A 27,331-nucleotide genomic window follows, 5' to 3' on the forward strand; every position below is an offset into this window, starting at 1 on the left:
GCCCCAATCATCACAGCGTCTGAGCTCTATTTTTAATAAGACACTTACAAGAGAGAGATTATTCAAAAGCAGAGGTGATGAAGCACAGTCAAGCACAGCTTTTTCCAAGGAGGCTTCTGCGTGCTGCCCTTTTTGTCACCACCCAGTGCTCTCGCACTTAAATCTTTTCACAAACCACCCCCTGAAGGCTCAGGTAACAGTGACCCGAGCCCTAAAGCACCCCTGGAACCAGGCTCAGCCTCCCCACAGTTTTCCAAGTGGTCTCCTGCAGGTGGTCGTATATTTTTTTTTTCTTAATGAACTTTCCTATCCTGGCTGCAGAGATGTTTTTAACCAGGAAAAAAAAAAAAAAACAAACAACCCACAGGGGCAGGGGGTGTCAAAGACTCAGCCAGGCCAAATGAACCTGGAGTCAGCAAGAAAAAATATCCCCGGGCAGAGACTGTATTTCCCTGCAGTTTTCTCACCAAGCCCTTCCCGGGATGCCCTCAGCCCTTGTCGCTCACCTGCGCTGCCAAGTGCCTCTCCAGCACGGCGGGGATGGCCCAGTCCAGCACCTCTTTGCCACCGTACTGAAACGGAGCGGGAAGGAGGGAATAACCCACGGGCACGTGAAAAGAAACCCAGAAGAGACAATTTGCCTCTAGGCATGTCTCTGCCCCATCGCCTCACCTTCCCAATGCCGGTCCGGCCCAGGTACCGCAGGTTGTAGAGCAGCCTGGGGAGAAAAGGGCTCAGGGGCATCAGAGCAAGGACCCCACGCATCCTCCTGCTGCTCTTTGCAGGGGAAGGAAGATGCCCACAGCCCCCCACCACCCCCAGGCCATGGGGGCAGATTTGGCCCCACAGCCCGGAGTGGAGACCAGGGATAGCGTGGGCATGGGGCTGCCCTGACGCCAGGACCCCCAGCCCAGCCCGGGGGGGTCCCCACAGCACTGGACCTACCTGCCCCCCTGCAGCCTCCGTGGCTCCCCCTCGCCCCTGCACCGGGGGCCATGCTGGAGCTGGAAGCGGGGCTCCTTCTCCTTCAGGATCTTCAGGTAGGGCTGCAGCGGCTCGTAGACCCTCCCGTCATGCCACCGCCACCGCAGCAGGCGGAAGCTGAGCGGTTGTCCCTTCAGCTTCTGCAGTACGGCCCCGGCCTGGAGGGAGGGTGGGTGAAGCAGAGGGAAGGATGGGGGGCAGCAGAGGGGGAGATACACCAGCTCTCCGTGCCCACCCACCTGCCCACTGTAGGCGTTTCTCAGCGAGCAGCCATTGATCTCGTCAAGGATGTCGCCAGCCAGCACCACCTCGTCCACCTCTGCCTGACTCTCGGGGAGCACCTCAGTGACAAAGACTCGGCCATCCACGTACCTGGGGGTGCAGCCAAGTCCCGGCTCAGCCCTGGGGACCCAGCCCAGTTCCCCCAGCCCTTTTGTACCATCAGCGATGTTTCACTGATACACGGAAGCAGGGAAAAGCCACCCCACGGAGAGCAGATACCGGCAAGGCTGAGCCAGTGGGGAGAAAAGAACCCGAGACAGCCCCAATGCTCTCAATGGGGTATTTATCTCCCTTTTTTTTTTTTTTTTGGGGGGGGGTGGGGTGTGAGTGCCATGGTGTCCAGATCCCACTGGAGATCAGAGAGGAGGATCAAGGGCTCCTACCTGAGCACCATCCCCAGCGCTCGGCATGGGACCGTCTCGTAAGTGATGCACTCCTGGAAGAGAGCGGCCAGTGGCAGTGGCCCTGGCAATGACCACAGGATGCCCATGGAGCGTGACCAGGATGAGGGGGAGGATGGGGACTCCTTGCCCTGGATCATTTTGGGCATTGATCCCAAACCAGGGCTTTGGGAGCCCAGGGAGAGGCTGGTCCCCAAGCAACCCAGGACCCAGGCTGGGACCATCAGTGGCTGCTTATCCCTGTCCTCTGGGATTCGCCTGTGCCCAGACCCTGGAGGGACAAATCTGCTACATGGATGGGATGGCAAAGCAGCAGGTGAACCCTTAACTCAGCAATGAGCCCTCCTCTCTTGCCCTATGCATCCCCACGCAGCTGGGGGAGTGCTGCCGCCCCTCCCCAAAGCCGCTGCCATTTGCAGCAGCACTTACTGTCACATCGCATTAGCTGGGGACCCAAAACACAGCCAGTTCGGCCAGGAGCGCTTGCTGTTAGAAATGCCCGAAAGCCAGTGGGATCCCAGCCTCCGCAGCAGCGCTGCAGCTCAGTGCATACCGTAACCAGCCCCAAAGCCACCTTGAGCTTTTTTGGGGATTCTTTTGGGTTAAAAAGGCAGTGGAGGGATGCTCTTTATTTTTAAAAGACATCAAGGCATCCCTGCTGTTCTCAATAAATGCACCGGTATTTCACTGAGCAAAACCAACTGACATGTAATCTGTGTCAGCCCAGGGAAATGGGGATTTTTTGGCAAGAAATCAGGGAAGGGAGCATGGGCAAACTTCATTTATGTCGGCAATTTAGGCCTGGGTACTACTCTCGCTTGGTTTTACTCCCAGGAATGCTGGGATCTGCTCCTGCAGGCACCTGGCAGGATCCAACCTCGGTGGCAGAGACGGCTCTGCTCGTGCTGGTGAACCTGAGCCAATTCACCCCCAGCTGCAGTTGGGCAGAGAGTTGCGTGGCAATCCCTCCCCACCAAATCATTCTTTATCTTCCTCATTTCACTTTTCAGCAAGGGCCAGGCGGCGGAAGGACAGCTCTAGGGAGAGACAAGCTCTTACCGGCAGCAGCCAGCTTTCGTCCAAGAAGCTGCAATTCTGCAAACAAAGGAGCGTCAGCGCCATCAGTCCTGGCGAGGAAGGGGCCAGGGCCCCACGTTGGCAGCTGTGTGCTGGCCACCACCCCACTGATTCGTCACCGTACCTGCAGGTCCAGGGAGAAATCCATCTCTGTCACCACCAGCAGCAGCGAGAGGAAAGGCTCTGCAGAGGGATGGGGATGGAGAGGCAGCGTCACCGCCGGGTTCCCGGCAGCCACAGCCTCGCAGGGACGTGGCAGAGGTCCGAATAAAGCCATTTTTGGTGTAACTAATGACCCCTGGGGAGTGAGGCCCTGAGAGCATCCCAGCACTGTGGCACCCAGGCTGCTGCTGGAGGCTCATCCTGGGCTCCTGCTGACGGCACAGGGCTGTGGCTCAACGCCCAATTTCCCCAAATTCAGACCAAGGCTTGCAGCAAACACTGCTGAGGAGCAACTTCTCTCAATTTCTCCCCCTAAATGCAAAGCAAAACTGCCCAGGCTCTCCTGCATGAGCCTTGCAATTACACTGACAGAGATCTGCAATCTGCTCGTGCACCAGCAGCGCGGATGATTTACAAGCCATCTAGGTACAGGTTTAACACGGGGTTATTTATCATAATCAAAAGATTAAAGGCTTTCACCCTGGCCTGGCCCCCCCAAGGAGCATAGCTGCAGATGGAGTGGTGCAGCCTGCCAAGGCAACGCAGCCATTCACTGCCCCGAACCCCCCGCGCGGGACTGCAGCCTGGGCCCAGCCACCAAGGGCTGCCCTCGAAGCCGGACTGCTGGGTCTGCTTAAACCAGCATTCTTGGTACAAAGAAGTAACACAAAGAAGACACTTCAGAAGCAATTTTCCTATCCCATGACACTAAAACCAACCTTAGATAGATTCAAACCATGTTTAAATATTTACACCTCTTTTTCCACAACTGCAGCAGCATATTTAGGTTTTGCTGCTATGTTTGGCTTGGAAAAATCACAGTGGACTATTTTCCTCCCCCCCACAGCAGCGCAGTGCCGTAACGCCTGCGACAGCCACCCTGGGGCAGGTTACATCCCGCCTCGGAGGAGCCGCTGTCTCACCCAGGAGGTCTTCATTGCCGAGGATGGAGCTCACCGGCTCATAAAACTGAAACACAGAGAAACACCACCATTACGCCACCGTTTGGCTGCTCGTTGCCCACAGGTAGTGGCTCCCGCCATGTGCTGCACCTCCAGGAGCCGGGGGGTCCGCGCCAGCTGCTGCACGGCCACTGCCAGCACCTTCCCCTGCAGAGCCAAGCGCAGAAAGTACCGCCCGCGGCCCTGCACCGTCCGCGCCTTCTCACAGCTGCCTGCTTTCTGGATGCTGATGGAGAGAGGGGTCGGCCTGTTTGGGGAGAGGGGAAGCAGCTTGGGGCTGAAACTTTGGCGGTGCGTGGGAGCATCCTCCCTGCACCCGGGGTCTTTGGGATAAGCACATCATGGCAGATGCTGCCACGGCTCAGATTTTCATCCCCAGGCCAGCTCGGGGCCGCTCACCTGCCACCATCCCCCGTAGGAAGCTGCTCCAGCCAGTGCCAGTAATCCCGTCTCCTGAAGCCCCAGGCTGGCTCTGCAGGAGAAAGGGAGCGCGAGGCCCCTTGCCACGGGCACCGGGACGCTGCCACCCCCCGCCCGGGCACGAAGGACCACTCACGTCGGAGCCCCTTGCGCAGGATGCTCTCCAGCAGCTGGCAGAAGGAGGTGAGGTGCGGCGAGGCATCCGTGCAGGGCCCCCCGCCCTCCCGCAGCCGCAGCACCCCGCCTGCGGTGGGGGAAACATCAGCACCCATGGGTGCCCTAGCTGGGGGGGGGCACTCACGGGAACAGCTCTGTGCACAGCCCCAGGGGGGGTCGCTGGTGCTGCGGGAGGTGCCGACGCCCCGGCGGGATGCGACCCACCCCGGCTGCCTGCAGCCGCACCGGGCAGAAATTCAGATAAACTTCCTCAAAGCCACGGCCAGGTGCGGCAGCGCGGGTGCAAACACCCGGCCCGGCAGCGGGGCTGGCCCTGCCACGGCGGCCCCCGGCCCGGGGAGCCCCCGCCCGGCCCGGCCCGGCCCGGCCCGGCCCGGCTCCGCCGTCGGTCCGGCCAAACCGGTGCCGGTGCGCAGCGAAGGGCCGGGCCCCCGGGCGAGGGCTGCCGGAGGAAGCGAGTACCGGCCCCCGGGGGGGGCCACGCTCACCTTTAAGGGCGCTCAGCAGCGGCTCCTTCCCGGCCATGGGCTCGTCCCCCCGCCCGGGCGGTCCCGCGGCGGCGGCTGCGGCCGGGCGGGAACCGGGAACCGGGAACGGGCCCCGCCCCGGGAGCGGAGAGGAGCGGAGCAGCCCGGCCCCGCGGGGGGGTGAACCCTCCCGGCGCACACCCACCCGCCTCTGCCGCTGCGGGCGGGCCGGCCGCGGGCACGTACCGACCGACATCGCCGTGTGGGCACACACATACACACACCCCCACTTACGTATACAGTTATGGCACATCGGCATGTACAGACCTATGTGTATGTAAATAAATATGTAAATATGTAAAAAGCTTAGGCAGGCACTGGCATATATAGGGGTAACACAGATATTGGCACATATATACTTATATATCTATACATATATATAAAATACATACATTGGCATACATATCGGCATAAAACGCATATATAACAGAGGCACCGGTGCATATATATCCCTATGTATCTGTCCATATGTTAGGACAACGCAGGCACCGGGATACGGATATGGGTATAGACAGATGTACTAAAAAGTCCCAGGTACCGGCACCGCCATAGGTACACACAGGTGTGTGTATAGGTGTGACTCTCGCCCTGCCTATAGGGATGCACGCGCGCGAACAGCGTGCTCGAGGCCGCAGCCAGGGGCGCGCACGGCCCGTGGGAAGGGGCTGCGTGGGCCGGGAAGGGCCCCCCCAGCTCCGCCGGGGCCCCTCAGGGCCGCGGGTTCGAGCCCGGCCGCCGGCGGCGCGGGGCGGTGCGGGACCGGGGGCGGTCCGGGGCGGAGCGGAGCGGCCATGGCGGAGGCGGCGGCGGAGCCCGGGTCGTCCCCGCTGCTGGCGGCCGCTCGGCGGGCGCACGGAGCAGCTTTCGGGGGGGCGGCGGTGCTGGCGGCGTGGGCCCCCGGCCGGGTCAACCTCATCGGCGAGCACACCGACTACAACGGCGGCTTCGTGCTGCCCATGGTAAGGGCCGTCCTCCGCCGCCCCGGCCCCGTGATCGCTCGGTGTCACCCTTCCGGGTCCTCCCTGCAGCCTCCGGGGGTCCCCGGCCGCCGTCTCCCCCCGCCTGCCCCAGGATGTCACCCCCGGGATCCCCCCCGCCCAGGACCTTTCGGGATGCCCCAGGATCCCCCTACCGCGCCCGGGACCACCGGAGCTCGGAGCAGGACCCGGAGCATCGGGGGCAGCACCCCGCAGACCGGCTCCTAACTCACTGCAAGGGGGATGTGATTCCCCCTCCCCGACCGCCTCTTCGAGGGGCTGAAGCCTCTTTTCTGCAAGCCCATCAAACAATTTTCTGTTCCCGGAGAGCGATGTTTTGGTGGCAGAGATGGTTCAAAGCAGCTGGGACTTCCTGCCCTCCTTCGGCTCGGCCGGGAAGCCCCCGCTCAGTCCTAAATCAAACCTACAGCTAATTATTTTGAGGCCGAGGAGCGTGGGAGCAGGTCAGCTGAATTCCCCCACAGGCAAAAAAAATTTCCCGAAGCCTCTCACGGCCTTGTTGTGGGTTTCCACTCCCCCAGAGCCCAGCAGCCAGCACCCTGGCACTGAGCTCAGGTGATCGCTCACAACATTTCAGTGCTAAGACTGACCCTGTGTGGCATTAAATAGCCAGAAAGTTTAATGCTATGACAAGCTGGAGTGTGTGGCAGGCTCTGCGTGGGCAGAGTTAAGGGTAACGTGTTGGGTGCTGCCAGCTGTGGGTTGAAGCAGCCACAGCTGTCCACTGTCACCAGTGGGGATGCTCCAAGGGATGCTGCGGCGTCTAAGCCCACCTTCCCCCCCTCCAGGCCCTGCAGCTGGGGACAGTGCTGGTGGGATCCCCCACGCAGGACGGGACCATCTCCATCCTCACCACCTCAGCGGAGGCGGACGAGCCCCACAGGGTGCAGTTCCCGGCTCCCTGCCAAGGCAGCCCTCTGAGCCCAGGGCAGCCTCGCTGGGCCAACTACATCAAGGGCGTCATCCAGCACTACCGGGGTAAGGCCCAGGCTGCCGGGCAAATTAGAACCCCCTCGCATGGGGCCGGTGCTTGGTGCCCGGCTTTTGGTGTGCTCTAAGGGCTCTTCCAGTGCCGGTGCAATCCTGCAGCTGCTCCTGGGGCCAAGCTCCAGCAGAGATGCTTTCAGCTCCAAAGACCCCTGTGTTTGGGGTGGGAGGTGGATGCCTGGGTCACACTCTGCCATGGATCACCCTGCATTTTAAAATGGGATATTGGACAGGGGCTCCTCTCCATCAGTTCCCCATGAGCTGTGGGGCAGGGCAGCCCCCAGCCCTGCCAGGGACTCACGGCCCCCCTCCTCCTTTCTGTTTCCGCAGGTGGTCCTGTGCCGGGCTTCAGCGCCGTGATAGCCAGTGACATCCCCCTGGGCGGGGGCCTCTCCAGCTCGGCCGCTCTGGAGGTGGCTACTTACACCTTCCTCCAGCAGCTCTGCCCTGGTAAGGCATCAGCTGGTCCTGGCCCCTGGTGCCTCCGTTCCCGGGTGGGAGCTGGGATGAGGGGGGTGCTCTTAACAGGATCCTGCAGCCCTCGGGGAAACACCACTGTGGGGTGTGTCACACCCCCACCCACAGCCGGAGCTGGCACGGCTGTGACTGCAGGGCTCCTCTGGCTCACCCAGCCTGACCTGCCCATGCCTCTAAAGCTCATGGACCACCCCTGGGGCTGGCCGGGGGGATTAGAAGATGTTCCCTTGGGAGCATTTTCTCCCCACCTTCATGTCCCCAAGAATGGAGAGATCTGAGACGCCAGTGTCAAATTATCGCATCCAGCTGGATCCGGGGACCCACGCTGGCACAAATGCTGTGCGCTGGTGCAGCAGCAAGCACCTGCAGCTGATGCTTTAGCAAAACCCCATTCCATGGGAAAGCAACCCTTTACCTTCATGTTTGCTGCCCCTGCTCCAGGGCAAGGGGCAAAGGTCCCAGAGCTGCTAACCTGCGTCTGTCTGCTCTGGCACAGATGATGGTGATTTGGTAGCCAAGGCGCTGGCGTGCCAGAAAGCGGAGCACACGTTTGCCGGTATGCCCTGCGGGATCATGGACCAGTTCATATCCGTGATGGGCAAGGAAGGCCACGCGCTGCTCATTGACTGCAGGTCAGGGCCAAGCGCCGAGCTCACTGCGCTGTGCCCCCCTTCTTGGGCGGGTGGGGACGACCTGGTCCTGTGGCCATGAAATAAATACAGGATTGTGGGGAGGGGTTAACCCCCGAACCCAGCCCAAAATCTCATCGCAGGGCTGGGGCTCCCTGCGTTTTGATTCCTGTGTCTTGATTCCTCCTCCTGCATCCTTGCTGCTACTTGCCTGGGTTGTCTTTCCTGCAAAGCTGTTATGGTCTATTATGGGACTAATAATTGGGAGGGAGTGAAATGCTCGAGTGAAATCCTAAACCACTTGGACTCTGCCTCTGCGGAGGCAGGAGCTGCCTGCCACGTGGCCTCACCGAGATGGCTGAGGGCTGGAACAGGCAGGGGGGACGGGCATATGGTCCACACTGAGCTCTCGCTACAGGTCCCTGGAGACTGTCCTCATCCCGCTGACTGATGCCAGCTTGGCTGTCCTCATTACCAACTCCAACGTGCGGCACACGCTGACGGGCAGCGAGTATCCCACGCGTAGGCGGCAGTGTGAGGAGGCAGCGGCAGCGCTCGGCAAGGCCAGCCTGCGAGATGCCACCATGGCCGAGCTGGAAGGTGGGGATGGTCCCTCTCTTGGCTCAGGCCACTCCTTGGGGTAGCAGAAGCTCGGTGCCCCATGGCGTGGGCTGAGACCATGGGACAGCACCTGGGATGGGTGGGTGGGAGCATGCACCAGGATGGGAGCGTGCCGCACGTAGGGAAGCTCTGGCACAGCATGGTTGCAGGATGCGGCCGTGCTTGCCCCCAGCAGCATCCCGCAGACCTGAGTGGCTTTGCTGCAGGGGCATGCATGTCTCCGCAGCGGCCAGGAGCCGGCTGGGCGAGGAAGTGTACCGGCGGGCCAGGCACGTCATCAGCGAGATAGCACGGACAGCCCAAGCAGCGCAAGCACTGCAGGACAGGGACTACAAGACATTTGGGAGGCTGATGGTGGAGAGTCACAACTCCCTCAGGTGAGGATGTACCAACCCTGGGGCAGGGCAGGCTGCCTTGGGTCCTTGTGGGGTTCCCTTGCCCGTGGGTGCAGCACTAGAGGCAGCCAGAGCTGCGTCCTGCCCCATGTCTCTCAAGCCGCAGCCTGCCAGGGACTTTTAGGAAAAGCCCCACAGGCTTCTGTGCCAGGGGGTGTTGGGACGAGGCAGCCGGTCACGTACATTACAGACATGTGCTGCTTACAGCAGTGCCCAGCGGGTCCCCAATGCTCGCAGCCTCGCTCATGTATATGTGCACTTAAGGCAGTGTGCTGGTATTGGCTAGGGTAGAGTTAATTTTCTTCATAGTAGCTAGTATGGGGCTATATTTTGGATTTGTGCTGAAAACAGTGCTGATAACACAGGGATGTCTTAGTTACTGCTGAGCGGTGCTTACACAGAGTCAAGGCCTTTGCTGCTTCTCACCCCACCCCACCAGCCAGTGGGCTGGGGGTGCACAAGAACCTGGGAGGGGACACAGCCGGGACAGCTGACCCCAACTGACCAAAGGGCTATTCCATACCATATGGCATCCTGCCCAGCATATAAAGCTGGGGGAAGAGGGAGGAAGGAAGGGGGGGATGTTCGGAGTGATGGCATTTGTCTTCCCAAGTAACCATTACGTGTGATGGAGCCCTGCTTTCCTGGAGATGGCTGAACACCTGCCTGCCCATGGGAAATAGTGAATGAATTCCATGTTTTGCTTTGCTTGTGCGCGCGGCTTTTGCTTTACCTATTAAACTGTCTTTATCTCAACTCACGAGTTTTCTCACTTTTACCCTCTGATTCTCTTCCCCACCCCACTGGGGAGGGAGGGTGAGCAAGCAGCTGTGTGGTGGTTAGCTGCCTGCCGGGTTAGACACAACAGTCTTTTTGGCACCCAACGTGGGGCATGAAGGGTTGAGATAATGACCAATCTGACCAGACCGTGTTAAAACAAATTTGTTACGAGTATTCATTATATTAGTTTAGTAGTTGCTGGTCACAATGTTGATTTATTTGCTCTCAAAGTTGTTGTATTTGTTCTCAGAGTTGTGTTATGTACCACCTTACGTGCTGTTTATCAGTACTTGCTGTTTGCTGTTTATCAGTATTTATGTGCTGTTTATCACCTCTGGGAGTTGGATTAAGGTTATCGCTTTGCTGTACTGTGTAACACTGGTTTATGGTATGATCAAATTATTGGTCATGACACCAATCAGGTATTTGTACTCAGCATTGCCATCACCTCTGTACTTCGGGAGCCATCTATCGGAAACTATTAATAATTACACTTTTTACTTTTTTTCCTTGGAGAGCCAGCCTATGGGGGAGACACCTTTCTCCATCTTTCCCTTCTCCTTCAGGCTAGTTACAACAGCTCTTGAGAATTTTGAATATCCTTGGGATGTTCAAACCAGCATGTTCCTATTGCTATGTCTCCTGAGTGTGGTTCAGGTCTTGTTTAGGGTTAAACAACTATTTAAGAATACCAGCCGGTGATCTACCCCCATGACAGGCACTGTGGCTACTCCAACACCTGCGAGAGGCACTGCGGCTGAACCAGAGAACCAACCCGTGCCGGTATCAGTCGCCCCTATACACAAGAAACTCAGCTCGTTTAGTAAGGGATGAAGATGAACCAGGGCCATCACGAGAACAGGAGGAGGAAGAGGCAGAACCCATAAATGAGATAGTAACCACCCAATCCCTATCCCTGGGTGAGCTGTGAGATATGCGAAAAGATTTCAGCTGTTGTCCAGGCGAGCACATTGTCACCTGGCTGCTCCGATGCTGGGATAGCGGGGCCAGTAGCCTGGAATTAGAGGGTAAGAAAGCCAAGCAGCTGGGATCTCTTTCTAGGGAAGGGGGCATTGACAAAGAGATTGGAAAAGGGGCACAAGCCCTTGGCCTCTGGAGGCAACTTCTGTCAGGTGTGAAGGAAAGGTATCCCTTCAAGGAAGATGTTATATGTCACCCAGGCAAGTGGACCACGATGGAGAGAGGTATCCCATACCTGAGGGAATTAGTCGTGCTGGAGGTGGTTTATGGTGACCTGGACAACAAGCAGTTACCCAGAGGTCCAGACGAAGACAGGCGCACACAACCCATGTGGCGGCAGTTTGTACAGAGCGCACCAGCATTGAATGCCAACTCATTGGCAGTAATGACTTGGAAAGATGGAGAGGGACCAACGGTGGATGAATTGGCTGGCCAACTCCGGCAATACAAAGAATGTCTCTCTTCTTCCCTATGGGCCTGCGTCTTGGCTGTGGAAAAACTGTCTGAAAAACTGTCCCAGGAGTTCCAGCAACTCAAAGAGGATATGTCCTGCTTCCCACCTCTACGGACCAGTATCTCAGCCATTAGGAGTCAGCATTCCTCTGGTCAAGAGAGAAGATATAGTGGATACACACCACAGGCCACCCTGTGGTTTTACCTGCGTGACTACGGAGAGGACACGAGGAGGTGGGATGGAAAATCTACCTCGACCCTAGAGGCGCGGGTATGTGAGTTGCAAGGAAAAACAATCACACAAGGGGTTTCTTCCAGGAAAACTGCTGCTCCAGTTTCCAGGGGACAGTTGCCCAGACAGGGTAAAAGGGCTGATCTTACTCCTGATTTTAATGAAGGAAGTCCTGACTTGTATTTACAAGAAGTGGGGAACAGATACTGTGACCAGGACTAGAGGGGCCCTGCCTCCAGCCAGGCGGAGGAAAGGGACAACTGGGTTTACTGGACTGTGTGGATTCAATGGCCTGGCACATCAGACCCACAGGAGTACAAGGCTGTAGTAGACACCGGTGCACAGTGTACCCTGATGCCATCAAGCGATACAGGGGGAGAACCCATCTGTATTTCTGGAGTGACGGGGGAAGTGCTGCTGTGCCGGACATGCTAGAACTTCAATACAAACTGGAGTCAAAGGCAGCCAAGTGGTATGCCACAACTGATATCGCTAATGCATTTTTCTCAATCCCTTTGGCAGCAGAGTGCAGGCCACAGTTTGCTTTCCCTTGGAGGGGTGTTCAGTACACCTGGAATTGACTGCCCCAGGGGTGGAAACAGCCCTACCATTTGCCACGGACTGATCCAGATGGCACTGAAACAGGGTGAAGCTCTGGAACACCTGCAGTACGTTGATGACGTCATTGTATGGGGCAACACAGCACAAGAAGTTTTTGAGAAAGGGAAGAAAATAGTCCAAATCCTTCTGAAGGCCAGTTGTGCCATAAAACAAAGTAAGGTCAAGGGACCTGCACCGGAGATCCAGTTTTAGGAATAAAATGGCAAGATGGATGTTGTCAGATCCCAATGGATGTGATCAACAAAGTAACAGCCATGTCTCCACCAACTAGCAAAAAGGAAACACAAGCTTTCGTAGGCGTTGTGGGTTTTTGGAGAATGCATATTCCAAATTATAATCTGATTGTACGCCCTCTCTATCCAGTGACCGGAAGAAGAACGATTTCAAATGGGGCCCTGAGCAATGACAAGCCTTTGAACAAATTAAACGGGAGATAGTTTACACAGTAGCCCTTGGGACAGTCCAGGCAGGAAAAGATGTAAAAAATGTGCTCTACACTGCAGCCAGGGAGAATGGCCCTACCTGGAGCCTCTGGCAGAAAGCACCAGGGGAGATTCAAGGTCGACCCTTAGGGTTTTGGAGTTGGGGATACAGAGCATCCGAGGCCCACTATACTCCAACTGAAAAAGAGATATTGGCAGCATATGAAGGGGTTTGAGCTGCTTCAGAAGTGGTTGGTACTGAAGCACAGCTCCTCCTGGCACCCCAACTGCCGGTGCTGGGCTGGATGTTCAAAGGGAGGGTCCCCTCTACACATCACGCAACTGATGCTACGTGGAGTAAGTGGGTTGCACTGATCACACAACGGGCTCGGATAGGAAACCCCAATTGCCCAGGAATCTTGGAAGTGATCATGGACTGGCCAGAAGGCAAAGATTTTGGAATATCACCAGAGGAGGAGGTGACATGTGCTGAGGAGGCCCCACTGTATAATAAACTGCCAGAAAATGAGAAGTGATATGTCCTGTTCACTGATGGGTCCCATTGTGTTGTGGGAAAGCATCGGAGGTGGAGGGCCGCTGTATGGAAGGCTATGTCCTATACGACAATTCGCAGAAACTGCTGAAGGAAAAGGTGAATCGAGTCAGTTTGCAGAGGTGAAAGCCATCCAGATGGCTTTAGATATTGCTGAATGAGAAAAATGGCTAGTACTTTATCTCTATACTGATTCATGGATGGTGGCAAATGCCCTGTGGGGGTGGTTGCAGCAATGGAAGCAGAGCAACTGGCAGAGCAGAGGTAAACCCGTCCTGGGCTGCCGTGTTGTGGCAATGTATTGCTGCCTGGATAGAGAACCTGGTTGTAGAGTATGTCACGTAGATGCTCATGTACCCAAGAGTTGGGCCACTGAAGAACATCAAAACAACCAGCAGGTGGATCAGGCTGCTGAGATTGAGGTGGCTCAGGTGGATCTGGACTGGCAACATAAGGGTGAATTATTTATCGCTTGGTGGGCCCATGACACCTCAGGCCATCAAGGAAGAGATGCAACATATAGATGGGCTTGTGATCGAGGGGTGGACTTGACATGGACACTATCGCACAGGTTATCCATGAATGTGAAACATGCGCTGCAATCAAGCAAGCCAAGTGGTTAAAACCTCTCTGGTACGGAGGACAAGGGCTGAAATAGAAATACGGGGAGGCCTGGCAGATCGATTATATCACACTCCCACAAACCCGCCAAGGCAAGCGCCACGTGCTTACAATGGTGGAAGCAACCACCAGATGGCTGGAAACACATCCTGTACCCCATGCCACCGCCCGGAACACTATCCTGGGCCTTGAAAAGCAAGTCCTGTGGCGACATGGCACCCCAGAAAGAATTGAGTCAGACAATGGGACTCATTTCCGAAACAACTTCATAGACACCTGGGCCAAAGAGCACGGCATTGAGTGGGTATATCACATCCCCTATCATGCACCAGCCTCTGGGAAAATAGAAGGATACAATGGACTGTTAAAGACCACGCTGCAAGCAGTGGGTGCTGGGACGTTCAAACATTGGGATACACATTTAGCAAAGGCCACCTGGCTAGTCAACACTAGGGGATCTGCCAATCGAGCTGGCCCTGCCCAATCAAAACTATTACGCACTGTTGAAGGAGATAAAGTCCCCGTAGTGCACATAAAAAATATGCTGGGGAAGACAGTCGGGGTTACTCCTGCCTCGGGCAAAGGCAAACCCATCTGTGGGACTGGTTTTGCTCAAAGACCTTGGTGGGTGATGTGGGTGGATGAGGAAGTCCACTGTGTACCTCAAGGGGATTTGATTTTGGGTGAGAATAGCCAGTGAACTGAATGGTATGATGTTAATTGCACTTTGATGAAACCAAGCAAAGTGCAGCGATACTGGAACCAGAACTGGCTTCAGCATGCAACAATCCAACACCACACACCATCTCTCCTGCCCTGAAGGACTGTTATGACAGATGGAGCCCGAAAGCACGGACTAAATGAACTCAATGGACATTTGTGGACATTTATGGACATTTTACAGACACTTCACAGAGGTGGGCCATAGACTAAGGGAATGATATCTGTGTATTGTATCAAAGGATGGGAAGGGAGGTGGTGGTTAATGAGGAGGTGTTGGATAGTGTGGGACCTGAGCATGACATAAACAGTATGGAATAAAGGGTGGAGAATGTGCTGGTTTTGGCTGGGGTAGAGTTAATTTTCTTCATAGTAGTTAGTATGGGACTATGTTTTGGATTTGTGCTGGAAACAGTGTTGATAATTCAGGGATGCTTTAGTTAGTTACTGCTGAGCAGTGCTTGCACAGAGTCAAGGCCTTTGCTGCTTCTCACCCCACCCCACCAGCCAGTGGGCTGGGGGTGCACAAGAAGCTGAGAGGGGACACAGCCGGGACAGCTGACCCCAACCGACCAAAGGGCTATTCCATACCATAGGACATCATGCTCAGCGTGTAAAGCTGGGGGAAGAAGAAGGAAGCGGGGGTGACGTTCGAAGTGATGGCGTTTGTCTTCCCAAGTAACCGTTACGCGTGATGGAGCCCTGCTTTCCTGGAGATGGCTGAACACCTGCCTGCCCATGGGAAGGAGTGAATGAATTCCTTGTTTTGCTTTGCTTGTGCGCGTGGCTTTTGCTTTACCTGTTAAACTGTCTTTATCTCAACTCACGAGTTTTCTTACTTTTACCCTTCTGATTCTCCCCCCCATCCCACTGGGGAGGGAGGGTGAGCAAGCAGCTGTGCTTAGTTGTGCTTAGTTGCTGGCTGGGGTTAAACCACAACAGGCAGAGAGCTGGACCGGGATCTGCAGCATCCTGCATAGCTGCAGTTTGCTACAGCAATGGATGCACCAAGATGCGTGTTTCCGCTCTTCATGGTGCGGGGGCTATGGCCGGGGTGCAGGACAGGGCTGACCATGGATCTCCTCTCTCCAGGGACGACTATGAAGTGAGCTGCCCGGAGCTGGACGAGCTGGTAGCGGCAGCCCTGGAGGTTGATGGGATTTACGGCAGCAGGATGACTGGGGGAGGCTTTGGAGGCTGCACGGTGACGCTGCTGGAGGCTGGGGCTGCAGAGAGAGCCCAGCACCACATCCAGGTATGCGGCAGAAAAGTGCCGGGAGATTGACTTAAAGATCCCAAGGAAACACTCAGGGGCATGGCCCGGGGACGCCGTTGAAGCTGTGCTCCTGTGGCACTTGGGGTTGGTGTAGCCCATCCAGTGCCACGCAGGGATAACCCCACGTCTGTTGATACTACTAAGCTCTTGCAGGCAGTTCAGCACCATGCTGGTCGCAGAGCACTGCCCAAGGACCTTACTGCATTGAGAAAGTGAGCGAAAAGGTACCAGGTGAGCTTCAGGAAGGCTAAATCTATCTAAGGAAAAGTAATCCAAGCCAAGCTTAGGCAATGCTGAGCTTAACGCTGACAGTTACAGCTCAGGAAAGATCTCAGTGCCATCATCAATGTTCTCTAAATCAGCAGCTCAGCATGCACTGGTAGCTGAAGACACCAGCAAAATGGGGGTGTCAGGAGACGGGGGCTGTGAATGAGGTAGAGCTTCATTTTGCTGCTATATGAGATCATGGTGCACCCTGTAAATAGCACGGGGAATAAAGAAGGGGCAGAGGAAGGTGTCTGAAATGAGGAGAGACCGAAAGAGCTGTGCCTCGGCCCTCTGACCAGAAGCTGGGAGAGAGGGAACATGACCAGGAGTTACAAAACAGCAAAGGGGGTAGATAGGGTGAGTGTGCAACTGAACCTCAAATCCTCCAAAATAAGAGCCAGCAACCACTGGATCGGTTAGGAGAAAAACAGAGCTGAGGAACCACTGTACAGAGTTGGCGGTGAGTTTTCTGCTGTTGCCAGAGGCTGTGGAGGTCAGCAGCATCAGCAGGGACAAAAAGGGGTTGGAAAAAGTCACGGAGAGCAGTCCATAAGGGGCTGCTGAAGGATCAGCTTGGGGATGTGTTGATAGCCTTCCTGCCCCGTGCTGTGGATGGACCAAGGGACCCCAGGCAGTTGCCAGGACAGCATACTGTCCCCAAAAAGCATCTCACGTAGCCACTGTTGGAGCGGTGGCCGGGCCAGACGCTTGGCTGGGCTGACCGGCAGGGCCTTTCTCCCCCTGGCTCTGGCATCCCCCAGCTCAGCCTCTTGCTGTGGCGTGGTACGGCCCCGGAGCACCAGCACTTACTGCTCCTCTTGTCTCCTAGGAGAAATACAGCGGCACAGCCACCTTCTACCTCACCAAACCCTCCGGAGGGGCAAAGGTGCTACCCCCGTAGAGGAGCGACCACCTCGCCTGGGCTGGGATCACCTCTTTCCGAGAGGCAGCTGCTTTCCTCGCTTCGCAAAGGAATCAGTTTGTCTGTCTGCGTCATTTGCCTAATAAATGCAAACCATTTGCACAGTCGTTCTGCACCCACCAGAGCCGAGCTCTGACACCAAAGTCACCAGGAGACTGGTTTAATGCCAGTTTGCGCTGGTGTAACAAGCCATTACTGGGGACACGGGGTCCAGTAGTGCCTCTGGAGCTGCAGTCGCAGGAGAGGATGGCGGTGGAGGAGCAGCAGGCACTGATGCCTGGCAGAAGTCCCTGCTTGGGTATCTGCTTCTGGCATGTGTCCTTCATCTGCTGCTGCAGATGGAGGGTATTGGGGGGGATGATTATTTTTTTATTTATTTTTTAAAGAAAAGGGAAGAGGCAGACTGTAGCGAAAACATTTATTGAATATATTGAATTCCATAAGATGGAATGAAGCCATTTGATCAAAGACCCTCTGTCAGAGTGGGCTGCTGGATCCACCTTGGAAAGCCTGAAACACCACCGGCGCTAACGACCAGATGAATATTAAGAAGTGATGCTGTTCCAGCGTGAGGCATCAGTTAGGTGCGCAGCCACTTTGTGCATGGGGATGGCGAGACATGCTGGAGAGCAGCAGCTGATGGGCTGTGCTCTTCTCTTGGATAACAGGATAGTCTTTGGTTAAAATGCTGGGAAGTGGGGCTCCCTTTGTAGGCAGTTCTCAGTGTTTTATCCTGGACCACAAAGCACAGGGAAAGGGTCACGGAGTCCATGTGCAGGAGGAGACACGTCAGCTGGAGAGGAAACCCCAGTCACAAGTGAGATGGGAACTGGGAGGGAGGCAGGCAGGCTAATGCCACTGGTACTTGGTCAGGAAAAATAAGTGCTTCTTGAAGTCACAGTAAAACCACGGAGTTGATCTCTTGACCCAAATTCAAACTTAACCTAGCTCCAGCTGGAGTCCTAGAGACTCCTGTGGACTTTACTCACCCACATGCATCTTTGGCTCAAACACATACAACCCATCCCATTCAAACGAACAACGTGGAGAGGAGAGAGAGCTCTCAGTGTCAGTGCTCAAAGTCTCCTTCTGAGTCAAAAAAAAAAAAAAAAAAAAAGCCAAGGTCCAACGTCAGATCAAATCAGGCAGGCGATATGCTGCCAGGGAGACTAGGCAGCAGCTGTTTTGGTTGGAAGCTCTAATCCAGAACGGTGGCAGCTGCTGCTTCAGGCAGGATTCTTGCTTTCAGCAGGCTCCTTGCCTGCTCCCGTGCAGCTGCAGCATGCCAGGGAAACATGCTGTTCAGCAAGACATGGAGCCCAATTGTTCTCATTGGCAGAGGGCAGCGAGATGCCAGGCATCATGCCCGGAGCCAGGAAACGACGCCCAGCAAGGTCTCAGCTCAGCCCTGCACCCAGCACTGCGCAAGGACAGCTAAAGCTGAGGGCTGAAGGAGGCTCAGAGACTTGCTCAGGATGATGAGAGAGCCTGCTGTTCCCAGGCTTGCTCTTCCCTTGTGTTTACTGAGGGATCACAGGTCCCTTCATTCACGTTGCTGTTGGGCAAAAGGGCTTTTAAAAGATACCCAACATCTGCCCCAAAATCTCATGCTTTCCACATCAGCCATGTAAGAAATCCCAGGCACCGTTCCCATCTCCAGGCACCGCTGCCTGGGCCATCCCCAGCCCTCGCCTCCAGGCAGCTCCCAGCCCTGCTGCGCATGTGTGCTGCGGCTGGAGAGTGCTCGGCTGGTGGATGCTGTGCAGCGAGTGGGTCTGGCCGCTTGCAGCCTTCTGCTGGAGCCTCCAGTGCTGAAGGATATAAGGCCCAAGACAGAGCCCACCAGCTCATCAACAGGATTTCCACAGGGTTTAGTGGCCTTTGGATCAAGCCCTTAGCTAATTTCTTCCAGTTATTCATGTTTCTCAGTAGCCATAGTCCCAGTGTAGCCTCCACATTCAGCATAGATCTCATCCACCTCCATTTTTTTTTATAAATAATAAAATACATTTATATATATACTACGAAAACTGTACAATATTGTATGCAAAAAAAAACCCAATCAGAGGCTTTCAGAAGTAATGCTATACAAATGAAAGGCTATACTTTGCTATCGTGGTACCAAATGTTAGCAGCGAAGGATAGACACAAATAGGTGCAGTAAGAAAGCATAGGTTACCCCAAACCCTGACCTTGCAGCTCTCATAAAAAACCCAAACAACAAAATAACCATCTCCAGTGGACAGGCAAGTTGCTAGAGAGCCTGGAGCAAAGATGGAAATGGTGACCCTCTCTGAATCAGGATGTTGCCAGCTGGGATCCTCTCAAAACTGAGGACCTGAGAATAAATCATTCTGTTCCATTTATCTGGGGAGGCTGGAGCCATCGAGACACCCAAGTTTTGGCAAATGCATTTGGATGGATGGGCATTGAAGAATGGTATTGGAGTGAGCAGTGATTGTTCATGGAAGACATCCCTGTGGACTCTGCAGAACTGAGTCTCTGCAGAGCAGGACAGGGTAAACGAGCCCTGAAGGATGAGCACACACCTGATGACCCAACCATGCCAGAGCTTTGAGTGCGCTGGGCTCCAAAGGAGAGGTCCAGAGCTTGAAGTGCCATGGAGGATGTCTGCCCACAGGAAGAGCTTCCCAGGCACTGCAGCAGCATCTGGATGAAGCACCCTTAGATTGTTCCATAAAGTCCTGCCATCTGAACACAAATGTCCCACTGGCGGGCAGCCTGCCCTGGCTCAGGCCTCGTAGAACTGCCTCTCCATCTGTTTGCTGAGGGTCCCGCTGGACATCACGGTCCGGCTCACAAACTCTTTGGTGACCTGTTTAGTGAGGGTGCTACTGGTGCTCTCCACTCGCTGGGTTGTCATGAGCATGCCATCTGCAACAAGAAGCTCAGTGGTAGGACCCCACGCTAGGTACGGGGTCACTGGGAATAGGATCTGCTCTACCTGATGATTCCTGGCAGAGGTTTCTCCTTAAATACCACTTTCACTGATGGAAAACCTCTCCAGATCAAGTGATTCAGTACTTTGCTATGTCAGTCAATAAGATGGATCTCCCTAACAGCTCCCAAACTCTCCATGTTGCAGCATGAACCCATGAGTCCATGAACTCAAGTGGGACAACATGGGACAATTACACTGATGTAATTAAAAAGATGGTCGTCACACTTCTCTGTTTTTTCGTGCTCTGAAGGCATCTAACCTTGCAGGAAGAGCTATGATTTGGTCCCTAGTGATAGTCCTGGGGGACTTGGAAAACTCAGCGTTCCCTCTGTGACTGGCCAGCACATGGGGAAATGACTGCAGCTGCCTCTGGGGCAGAGCAGGGACACAGTGTAGGAAAGGGTCTGGTCCTCTTCATCAGTCCCACCTGATGGACCTCCCTCCCTGTCTTTGACACTTGAGATAAAAGCACCCTCAGACCTTTGGACAAGCAGAGTTATCCTTTGCTTTCCAAGGTTTTCAAAGCAGACAGTGAGCCCCTACCTGTGAAGTGGGGATCCAGAGAGGAATGGCTGATGCTGGTTTTGGTGGTGTATTCAGTGGGGAAGTTGTACACTTCTTCCCTCATGTACTGCTGTCCTCCAAACTGGGAGAAAGTGCCTGGGGACAAGGAACATGGATGAGTCAGCCAGAAAATGACAAAGAGCTTCCAACCCCTCAACCCTGCAGTGAGCACCCATCAGTCAGCTCAAGAGGTTTCTCTTGCTGACATCAGAGCCAGGTTTAGGAGGAACTGGGAGGACTGGGAAGGTCTTACACCTTCTTACACAGTGTAAGAAGCTGCCTCCAGGTATGTGTACAACCAGGCATAAGGCAGAAGTTTCATAATAAGTTAAACACTGGCAGGTTCTCACCATCCTCCCTTATTCAGTGCATCAGGATTGGGACAGTGGTCACAAGGCACAGCATTGTCTTCATGGAAGACAATGTCTCCATGTCTTTCAAGGAAAATGGAGTCACCACCAGAGCTGGAAAGGGACTCCAGAAGTTGTGTTCCCTGCTCTGAGAGGTTTCTTATCTTTGCACCTCCACAAAGACATGGTACTGTACCTCCATCCTGGGATTCGATGGTGATGATGCCTTCTCTCTCTGGCCCAAAGCCTTGGGTGGTCTTGGCTTGCACTTTGAACTTGTATGGGACATTCTCACTCAGGTGGGGCACAGTCAGGGTAGTTTCCGGATTGTCTCCTTCTACATAGATATTCCTGGGCTCCCCTAATCCACACAGACATACCAGTGGTGAAGACAGACAGGAGTGATGGTCCCTCCAAACACACTCCCCCCAACTCTGGCTGCTGTCTTGGCTTTCCCTAAGCTTTAAGCCACCCACAGACTGTATGATCACACCCAGTTCTACTAAGGGTTAAGACAACCCTATTTTAGTACAGTGGTGATCCTCAACAAACAACCTCTACTGGGTTTGGCTGTAATAAGCTACAGGTCCTTCCTCTTCCCACCACATTTGTCACACCAGACCACGCAATGACACAAAGTGTCGGGGTCCAGCAGCTCCCAGGACTGGAATCAGCCTCATGTTCGCACTTTGTCTGATGTAAGCAGACAACTTTGTTGCTGATTCCAGCAGAAATGCAGCAAGTTGCTGCCTTTGCTGTAGGTATCTTGTGCTCTACACACGGAACTGGGCTTCCACAGCCTGATAACGTACCTCCTCCATGCAGCATCTCACAGGTGACCATGTAGCCCAAGATGGACCCATTGGGCTTGCGGGGTCTCTCCCAGCTGAGCTGCAGGGAGTCAGGGCTGAGGGCGGTGAAAACCAGCGGTCCGGGAGCACTGGGTGTGCTCAGCGTGAAGGGTGAACCTGCAGGGGCACGAGTGAGAGGTCAGTATCACAGAAGGTGGTGAGGAGGAGCCTGGGAGGGGTCTCCACACAGCATTTATGAAACAAGCTGGAAGGTCTCAGCTATCTAGACAGGCAGTGGAAGGTGAGCGCATAGGGAAGAAGGTCCTATTTCTAAATGAAAGGAAGGAAAGGAGAGCTCAGGATGTGGTAAGGGGAGAGAAAACAGCAAGGCCAGCACTGTAGACAGCAGCAGAGACATCAGTGCCATCCTTCTCCTGTCCCCCATCCATCTCACCTGGTACAGGGCTGAGTGGGCTCTGCGGGTCCACCTGGGACTCTATGGTGATGACTCCTTCCCTCTCGGGGCCCCAGCCTTCCTCACTCTGCGCCTTCACCTTGAAGATGTAGGAGTGGTTGGGCAGCAGGTCCTCTACCACCACTGAGTTCTGGCTGGGGTTGGGGATGGTGAGTCGGTGCACCTCTCCTGGGACACACAGGGAAGGGGGACATCAGCACCAGGTTGCAGGCACAAAGACAGAACCATGGCTTTTGCCTAAACTCTCTCCAACAAACTGCCTGGAAAAGTCATCCAGGGCCCCTCCTTGGCCACCTCCATCACACCTTGCCACCAACAACTGGTAGTGCAGGATGAGATGTTGTTCCAAAAAAGGCTTGGGACAAACAACAGCTTCTTGAAAACTCAAGGATTTTCAGCCAAAGAGAATGACATTTTCACTAAGACTGCCCCAAGTTTCATGTAAAAATAAGATTTTTTCATTCCAATCTTTCCTCCAAGTCCAACGTGATGAAAAAACCTTCAACCAAGATGTTGGGGCTGGTGGAGGATGAGCCCAAGGTTTTTTGGAGGAGGGGTGACTCCACAAGCAACCCCAGAAATTGTCCCCCCAGCAGAAATGGGGAATGAGAACTGTGGGGTAGCCGAGATATTTCCTCAAGGCTACACAAAAAGCAGGTGGGACCAGTTCCTCAATCCCAAAATGGTTGAGGTTGGAAGGGACCTCTGGAGGTCATCTGGTCCAACCCCCCCTGCTCAGGCAGGGTCATCGAGAGCCAGTTGCCCAGGAGAAGACCCAGACCAGACTCTCCACCACCAGAAACTCCCACCACCAACTGCCTGGTGGGCACCAGCTGCCTGTTCACTGACCTCCGTTGAGGAGCTGGTACTGCACGCTGTAGCCCTGCACCTCCTTCTCGCAGTGCGGCTCCTGCCAGCTCACCTTCAGGGAGGTAGGTCCCAGGGCAGAGAACACCAGGCGTGTGGGGGTGTCAGGGATGCCCAGCGGCAGCCTGGAGTCTGAGGCAAAAAGGGAACATCAGGGTGGAGATTTGGGGGCTGGGGCTAAGGGGTCTGGGGGAGAGGAGGGAGTGGCACGCGCAAGTGTGGGATGGTCCTGATGGTCCAGGGAGAACGTGGTGAGATGTCATCTCTGCAAGCTGGCCCATCACGAGGGGGGACTGGCTGGCTCTGCACACCTACAGTGACATCCCATGGCCTTGAAGTGCCAACCTTGAGTGGGACAAGGCCAGGTAAGCTTCAGGCCCCTGTGGTAGAGAGACCAGAGCAGGGGCCCGGATGCTGTGTGTGGCCCGTCTTGCTCACCCCAAAGCACCCTGTCCAGTCTGCCAAACGCTTCATGAACATCTTCAGATGAGGCTCTGTTAAGACTAACCCTAGTCTACAGCTAAAGCAGCCCAACACCTCCAGGAACTGTTCAACTAGATGGAGGCAGATGGGACCAGGACTGGGTGCTCCTGGCTCCCCCCCCAACTCAGCCCACTGGGACACAAGGCTCATGGCAAGGCACGGCAGCCTCCAAGGCAGGTGACACTCAGAGAGTGAAGCCCCTCATTGACATAGGCTTTGGCCAAGGAGCTTGCAGAGGGACAACTCATATGGAGCACACGTTCTCCCCAGGAGTCCTCCAAAGGCCTGTGGGGTAATACTGAGAACAACAAGCTTGTTAGGAATGAAGAGGATGGGGACAATGAGCTGATCAGCTCGTTAGAGCATGGTGGAAGTGGTGGTGAGTGTTAATCAGCCCAGGTAGGTTGAAACACAGCTGAAGTCACCTGCAAATGGAAAGGTGGTGTGATGGAGGCACAGGCTGGGTCAGGAGGAAGATCAGTGTGGCACACAGCAAGCCATGGAGAGAGGGTTTGGGGCGAGCAGTGGATGGCAATAGCTCATGGACAGCTGGTGGCTTGGCTGTTATGGATGCGTGGGTGGGAGGAGACACTGGACAAAGCTGTACCTATGTACTTGCAAATCCCTGCGGACCCATCAGTCATGATTATAGAGTCCCGAAAGCCAGTGCTGGGGTAGTAACCCTTCACCTTTGCCCTGCTCCTGAAACCCACATCCCGGGGCCGTGGGATTGTCCTCCCAGCATCTTCATGGATGGGAGGGAGGAGTCTCCCTGGGTAATCTACAGAAGCAGTGCAAGAGAAAGAGAGAAAAACACCATTGGAGACTTCAGAACGGGTTCAGCCCAGGTGCTGGCTCCTGCAGAGATGACTTTTTAAGGCTTGGAGTTAAAGAGCCTTTTAACAACCTTCTGTCAGCACCAGCTGATGTACATGTGTGGAGCTGAAAGGCAACCATGCTGCTAGATAGAGTAAGAAGGAGACACGTGGTCTTCCCAGAGTGCTTTGCGGTGCAAAGAAAGATGTAGCTCCCTTTCCTGAGCACTCTGCACATGAGGGATAGGAACCCTTTCCAAACTGGTCTGGGAGCAGGGTGGCCTTAGCAAAGCACCTACACATCAGTGGTAAGGACATGACCTTCCAGATCTCTGGTCCATAGGCCCCCTTAGCTGCGAACACAGTCCTCACCCCAACTGGACTCGCAGGGTGTGGGTCCGAAGACAGTCATGGGCGTGGAAAGGAAGGACAGGGCCCATCACCACAGTACTCACCGTGCCCCATCAGCATCGTGGAGTAGTCTCTTGTCAGCGAGGAGCTCCCCATCACCCTGTGCTCCTGCTGTATGTGTGAGTTCAGCTGGTGGAAGCTGGTGTTTGTTGTCCTCGTCAGTGTCCCACTGCCACTGCCAGGGAAGGAGAAGTCCACCCGGCCATTCAGCAAGTGCTCTGTGAAAGAGGGCACACCATGAGGAACATGGCTGCGGACAGGGCTGCTGCTCCAGTTTCCATGGAGAGGAAGCAGGAGGCATCATGGTGCGCCCTGCCTTGGCTGCATCCTGGGTTCAGCCACTCTGGAAGGTCACTCTGGAGTGCTACATCTAGAACAAGTCACAACCACCCGATACGATGATGCAGAAACAAACAGGTAAACAGAGACTTTGCACTACACCCAGCACCAGAGACACCCATGGTGCCCAAGGTAACTCCAGACCTCGGCCTTGCTGGGGCACTGCTTTGTGGTTCTCACCATGTTCTCTTACAGCTCTCCTTTGACGCAAGCACAGGTTTATAATTTCAGATTAAAAAAGAAGGTGGAAGAAAAACAGCCCTTTATGGAGACGGTTTCTCCAAATCTCACTCTGGATTCCATCTCAGCTGGATCTGAAAAGCAAACTCTGCTCCATTGTTCTGGTCCTTGACAAAGCCCCATCCCTTCCCAGGAGGCCAGGAGAGATCAGCTACCCATGAGAGAGTGATTTCTGTTTAACAGTCCAGCAGATCTGCCCAGAAGCTCAGGGCACTTAATTAAGGTGAGGAGCTGTCCTTGGAGGTGGCACTTAGCAGGTATCATCTGAGTTTGCTCCTGCCTTGAAGGTCCAGCCTTTTGTAGAAGCAACTTGCTAGCAGGCTCCCAAGTCCATGCCGAGATGCGGGTTACCTTGACACTCTTGTGAGCAGACACACCAGGACAAGGTTTTGAAGCAGACTACAGCATGTGAACAGTGCATCACGCCAACATGAGGATGGGCACACGAGGGGAGGAAGGGGACACGTACTGGGGCAGACCCCAGCTGCTGGCCCCTCGGCTCAGAGCAGGACGAGACAGGACACTCAGTGCCCTAAGGAAGCCGTCCTTCACCTGCTTGGGGCCGGGGGGTCCCGCTCCTCGTCAGGCTGCCAGTAGCCACGTCGCTGTCCTCCTCGCGGAGGAGACCCTCGGTGTCCGAGGAGAAGCGGCTGCTGCCAGAGAGGCGGGGAATGGTTTCAGGTGGGAGCCTCCAGGTGATGCGGCGAAGATCCAAGTCTTCTCCCAGCAACTGCACATATTTCCACCTGGAGCCTTTTGGGACAATGCAAGCACTGGTGTTGGCATTATCTGCAGAGGGGACAGAGTGTGCTACCCACCATGTTCGTGCTGCTTGCTGGGGAGGGGAAGGGGCAGGCACCAGTGGGAATGACACCCATTCACAGCCTGTCTCACCAAGTGTTGGCTGATGAGTTCAGGCGGTGCAACCATTGTGTGACTGGTTGATGGAGGGAATGTGACATGCATGGGGTTCCTCAACCCCAGGGCTGTTTTCCAGCCCTGTGTCCATCACAACAAAAGGCAAGAGTCGAAGTCCCACCACATGCCCGTCCCTGTCATGAAGAGTCTGCGACAATTGTCCTCTGCTCAGGAGAGGTTTCCTCACTCCTTGATGTGCACACGGGGTGGTCAAACTCTTGGCATTCCCATTACCTCTGCTCCCTGTACGGACCAGGGGCTCGCTCGTGGATCCCAGGCCCTGGAGAACCCCCCCAAGAAAGACCCTCCAGATCCTACCGACAAGCCTCATCATTTCACTTATGGCCCATCTTCCCCTCGTTGTCCCAGTACAAGACAAGGGAGCCAGCCTCATTCAGAGAGTGAAGTAATGGAGGAAGAGAGGTCAGTGCCTCCCCAGCACTTGGTGAGTTCCCTCCTGTTGGCTTGGCCAAGACTCTGAGCATCCAAGAGACTCGGAGGTCTGTGCCTTGCCAGTGCTTGTTTGCTGACAGTAACTCTTGTGGTCCAGCCAAATGGCAACAGGAAGGGAAGATGAGCAAGGAGGGCCATGAAAAAGCTCCTCTCTCACCCCACACTGAGATTTCTCTTTGTCTCATGGCTAAGACAAGGAGGCACTGGTCTTATTTACACTGTGACTAATCAAGCGTTCCCATGGATGCAGCTACTGTGCTTTGGAAAGGCTGATCTCCACCATCTTCATGACTTGGATCTCCCCATCTCCGTGAGGAGGAAAGGAGCAGTGAAGCTCATTGCTGAAAGCTGTTAAGGAAAATGAATGTTAAAAATGACCTTTGCAAAACTCGGAGCAATGTACCTGAATCATCAGAGACACTAGGATGCTTGCTGCCAGCTGGAGAGCGAAGCACATCTGCGCTGTACATCAGGTAGCTGTCATAGTCCTCACCTCCCTCAGCATCAATGATGGGGACATCAGGGATGATGGGGACTGGAGGAGAGGTGGAAAGTACCATTAAACAGGCAGCTCAAAACCACACAGGGTTCCCATGCTCAGGCTGGCCTTCAGCATTCACCAGGGTGGCTGCTGCAGCAGAGTGGGTAGGGTGCAGTGAAGCAGCTGGGGTGATGGGGAGCACTCCCCAGCACTGCTCCTGCCTCCTCTGCTCCCC

The 27,331-nt window shown here is 55.0% G+C and overlaps 3 protein-coding genes across 7 annotated transcripts in view; 1 reads left to right on the forward strand and 2 right to left on the reverse strand.

Annotated features, from left to right (window-relative positions):
• Window positions 1-488: 488 nt before the first annotated feature.
• On the reverse strand, window positions 489-4,211 carry LOC142417703 (uncharacterized). The gene is made up of 7 exons (XM_075518654.1): window positions 4,207-4,211; window positions 3,959-4,115; window positions 3,830-3,875; window positions 2,727-2,794; window positions 946-1,142; window positions 673-718; window positions 489-572 (listed from the first exon to the last, which is right to left on the reverse strand). Exons 1-7 carry the CDS (start codon window positions 4,209-4,211, stop codon window positions 489-491), a joined length of 603 nt encoding a protein of 200 aa, XP_075374769.1.
• Window positions 4,212-5,769: 1,558 nt separating this feature from the next.
• GALK1 (galactokinase 1) lies at window positions 5,770-17,051 on the forward strand. Its single transcript, XM_075519076.1, has 8 exons — window positions 5,770-5,951; window positions 6,779-6,968; window positions 7,308-7,427; window positions 7,951-8,086; window positions 8,502-8,683; window positions 8,931-9,081; window positions 15,575-15,737; window positions 16,855-17,051. Exons 1-8 carry the CDS (start codon window positions 5,784-5,786, stop codon window positions 16,924-16,926), a joined length of 1,182 nt encoding a protein of 393 aa, XP_075375191.1. The 5' UTR covers window positions 5,770-5,783; the 3' UTR covers window positions 16,927-17,051.
• A 297-nt stretch (window positions 17,052-17,348) lies between these two features.
• Window positions 17,349-27,331, reverse strand: part of ITGB4 (integrin subunit beta 4) — a 31,749-nt gene continuing 21,766 nt past the window's right edge. For 3 of the 5 annotated variants that reach the window (XM_075518879.1, XM_075518880.1, XM_075518878.1), the window contains 10 exons: window positions 27,019-27,150; window positions 25,797-25,997; window positions 24,710-24,883; window positions 24,047-24,220; window positions 22,939-23,088; window positions 22,069-22,257; window positions 21,636-21,791; window positions 21,020-21,184; window positions 20,453-20,569; window positions 17,349-19,842 (listed from right to left, as the gene is read on the reverse strand). In XM_075518879.1, coding sequence (XP_075374994.1) covers window positions 19,700-19,842; window positions 20,453-20,569; window positions 21,020-21,184; window positions 21,636-21,791; window positions 22,069-22,257; window positions 22,939-23,088; window positions 24,047-24,220; window positions 24,710-24,883; window positions 25,797-25,997; window positions 27,019-27,150 — 1,601 coding nt within the window. In that variant the 3' untranslated portion in view covers window positions 17,349-19,699. The remainder of the gene's footprint in view (window positions 19,843-20,452; window positions 20,570-21,019; window positions 21,185-21,635; window positions 21,792-22,068; window positions 22,258-22,938; window positions 23,089-24,046; window positions 24,221-24,709; window positions 24,884-25,796; window positions 25,998-27,018; window positions 27,151-27,331) is intronic. The other 2 variants (XM_075518881.1, XM_075518882.1) reach the window with 2 other exon arrangements.

This window comes from Mycteria americana, chromosome 16 (assembly GCF_035582795.1).
Source record: "Mycteria americana isolate JAX WOST 10 ecotype Jacksonville Zoo and Gardens chromosome 16, USCA_MyAme_1.0, whole genome shotgun sequence".
Classification (NCBI taxonomy): domain Eukaryota; kingdom Metazoa; phylum Chordata; class Aves; order Ciconiiformes; family Ciconiidae; genus Mycteria; species Mycteria americana.

Excerpts from the sequence above, each read along its gene's own strand:
- LOC142417703 (XM_075518654.1), bottom strand. Across the intron at positions 3,876-3,958 it reads GGACCCCCCGGCTCCTGGAG|TTTTATGAGCCGGTGAGCTC; the intron begins GTGCAGCACATG and ends TCTGTGTTTCAG. Across the intron at positions 719-945 it reads CGGAGGCTGCAGGGGGGCAG|GCTGCTCTACAACCTGCGGT; the intron begins GTAGGTCCAGTG and ends TTTTCTCCCCAG.
- GALK1 (XM_075519076.1), top strand. The coding sequence starts at position 5,784 with ATGGCGGAGGCGGCGGCGGAGCCCGGGTCGTCCCCGCTGCTGGCGGCC. Across the intron at positions 6,969-7,307 it reads CGTCATCCAGCACTACCGGG|GTGGTCCTGTGCCGGGCTTC; the intron begins GTAAGGCCCAGG and ends CTGTTTCCGCAG. Across the intron at positions 8,684-8,930 it reads CACCATGGCCGAGCTGGAAG|CGGCCAGGAGCCGGCTGGGC; the intron begins GTGGGGATGGTC and ends ATGTCTCCGCAG.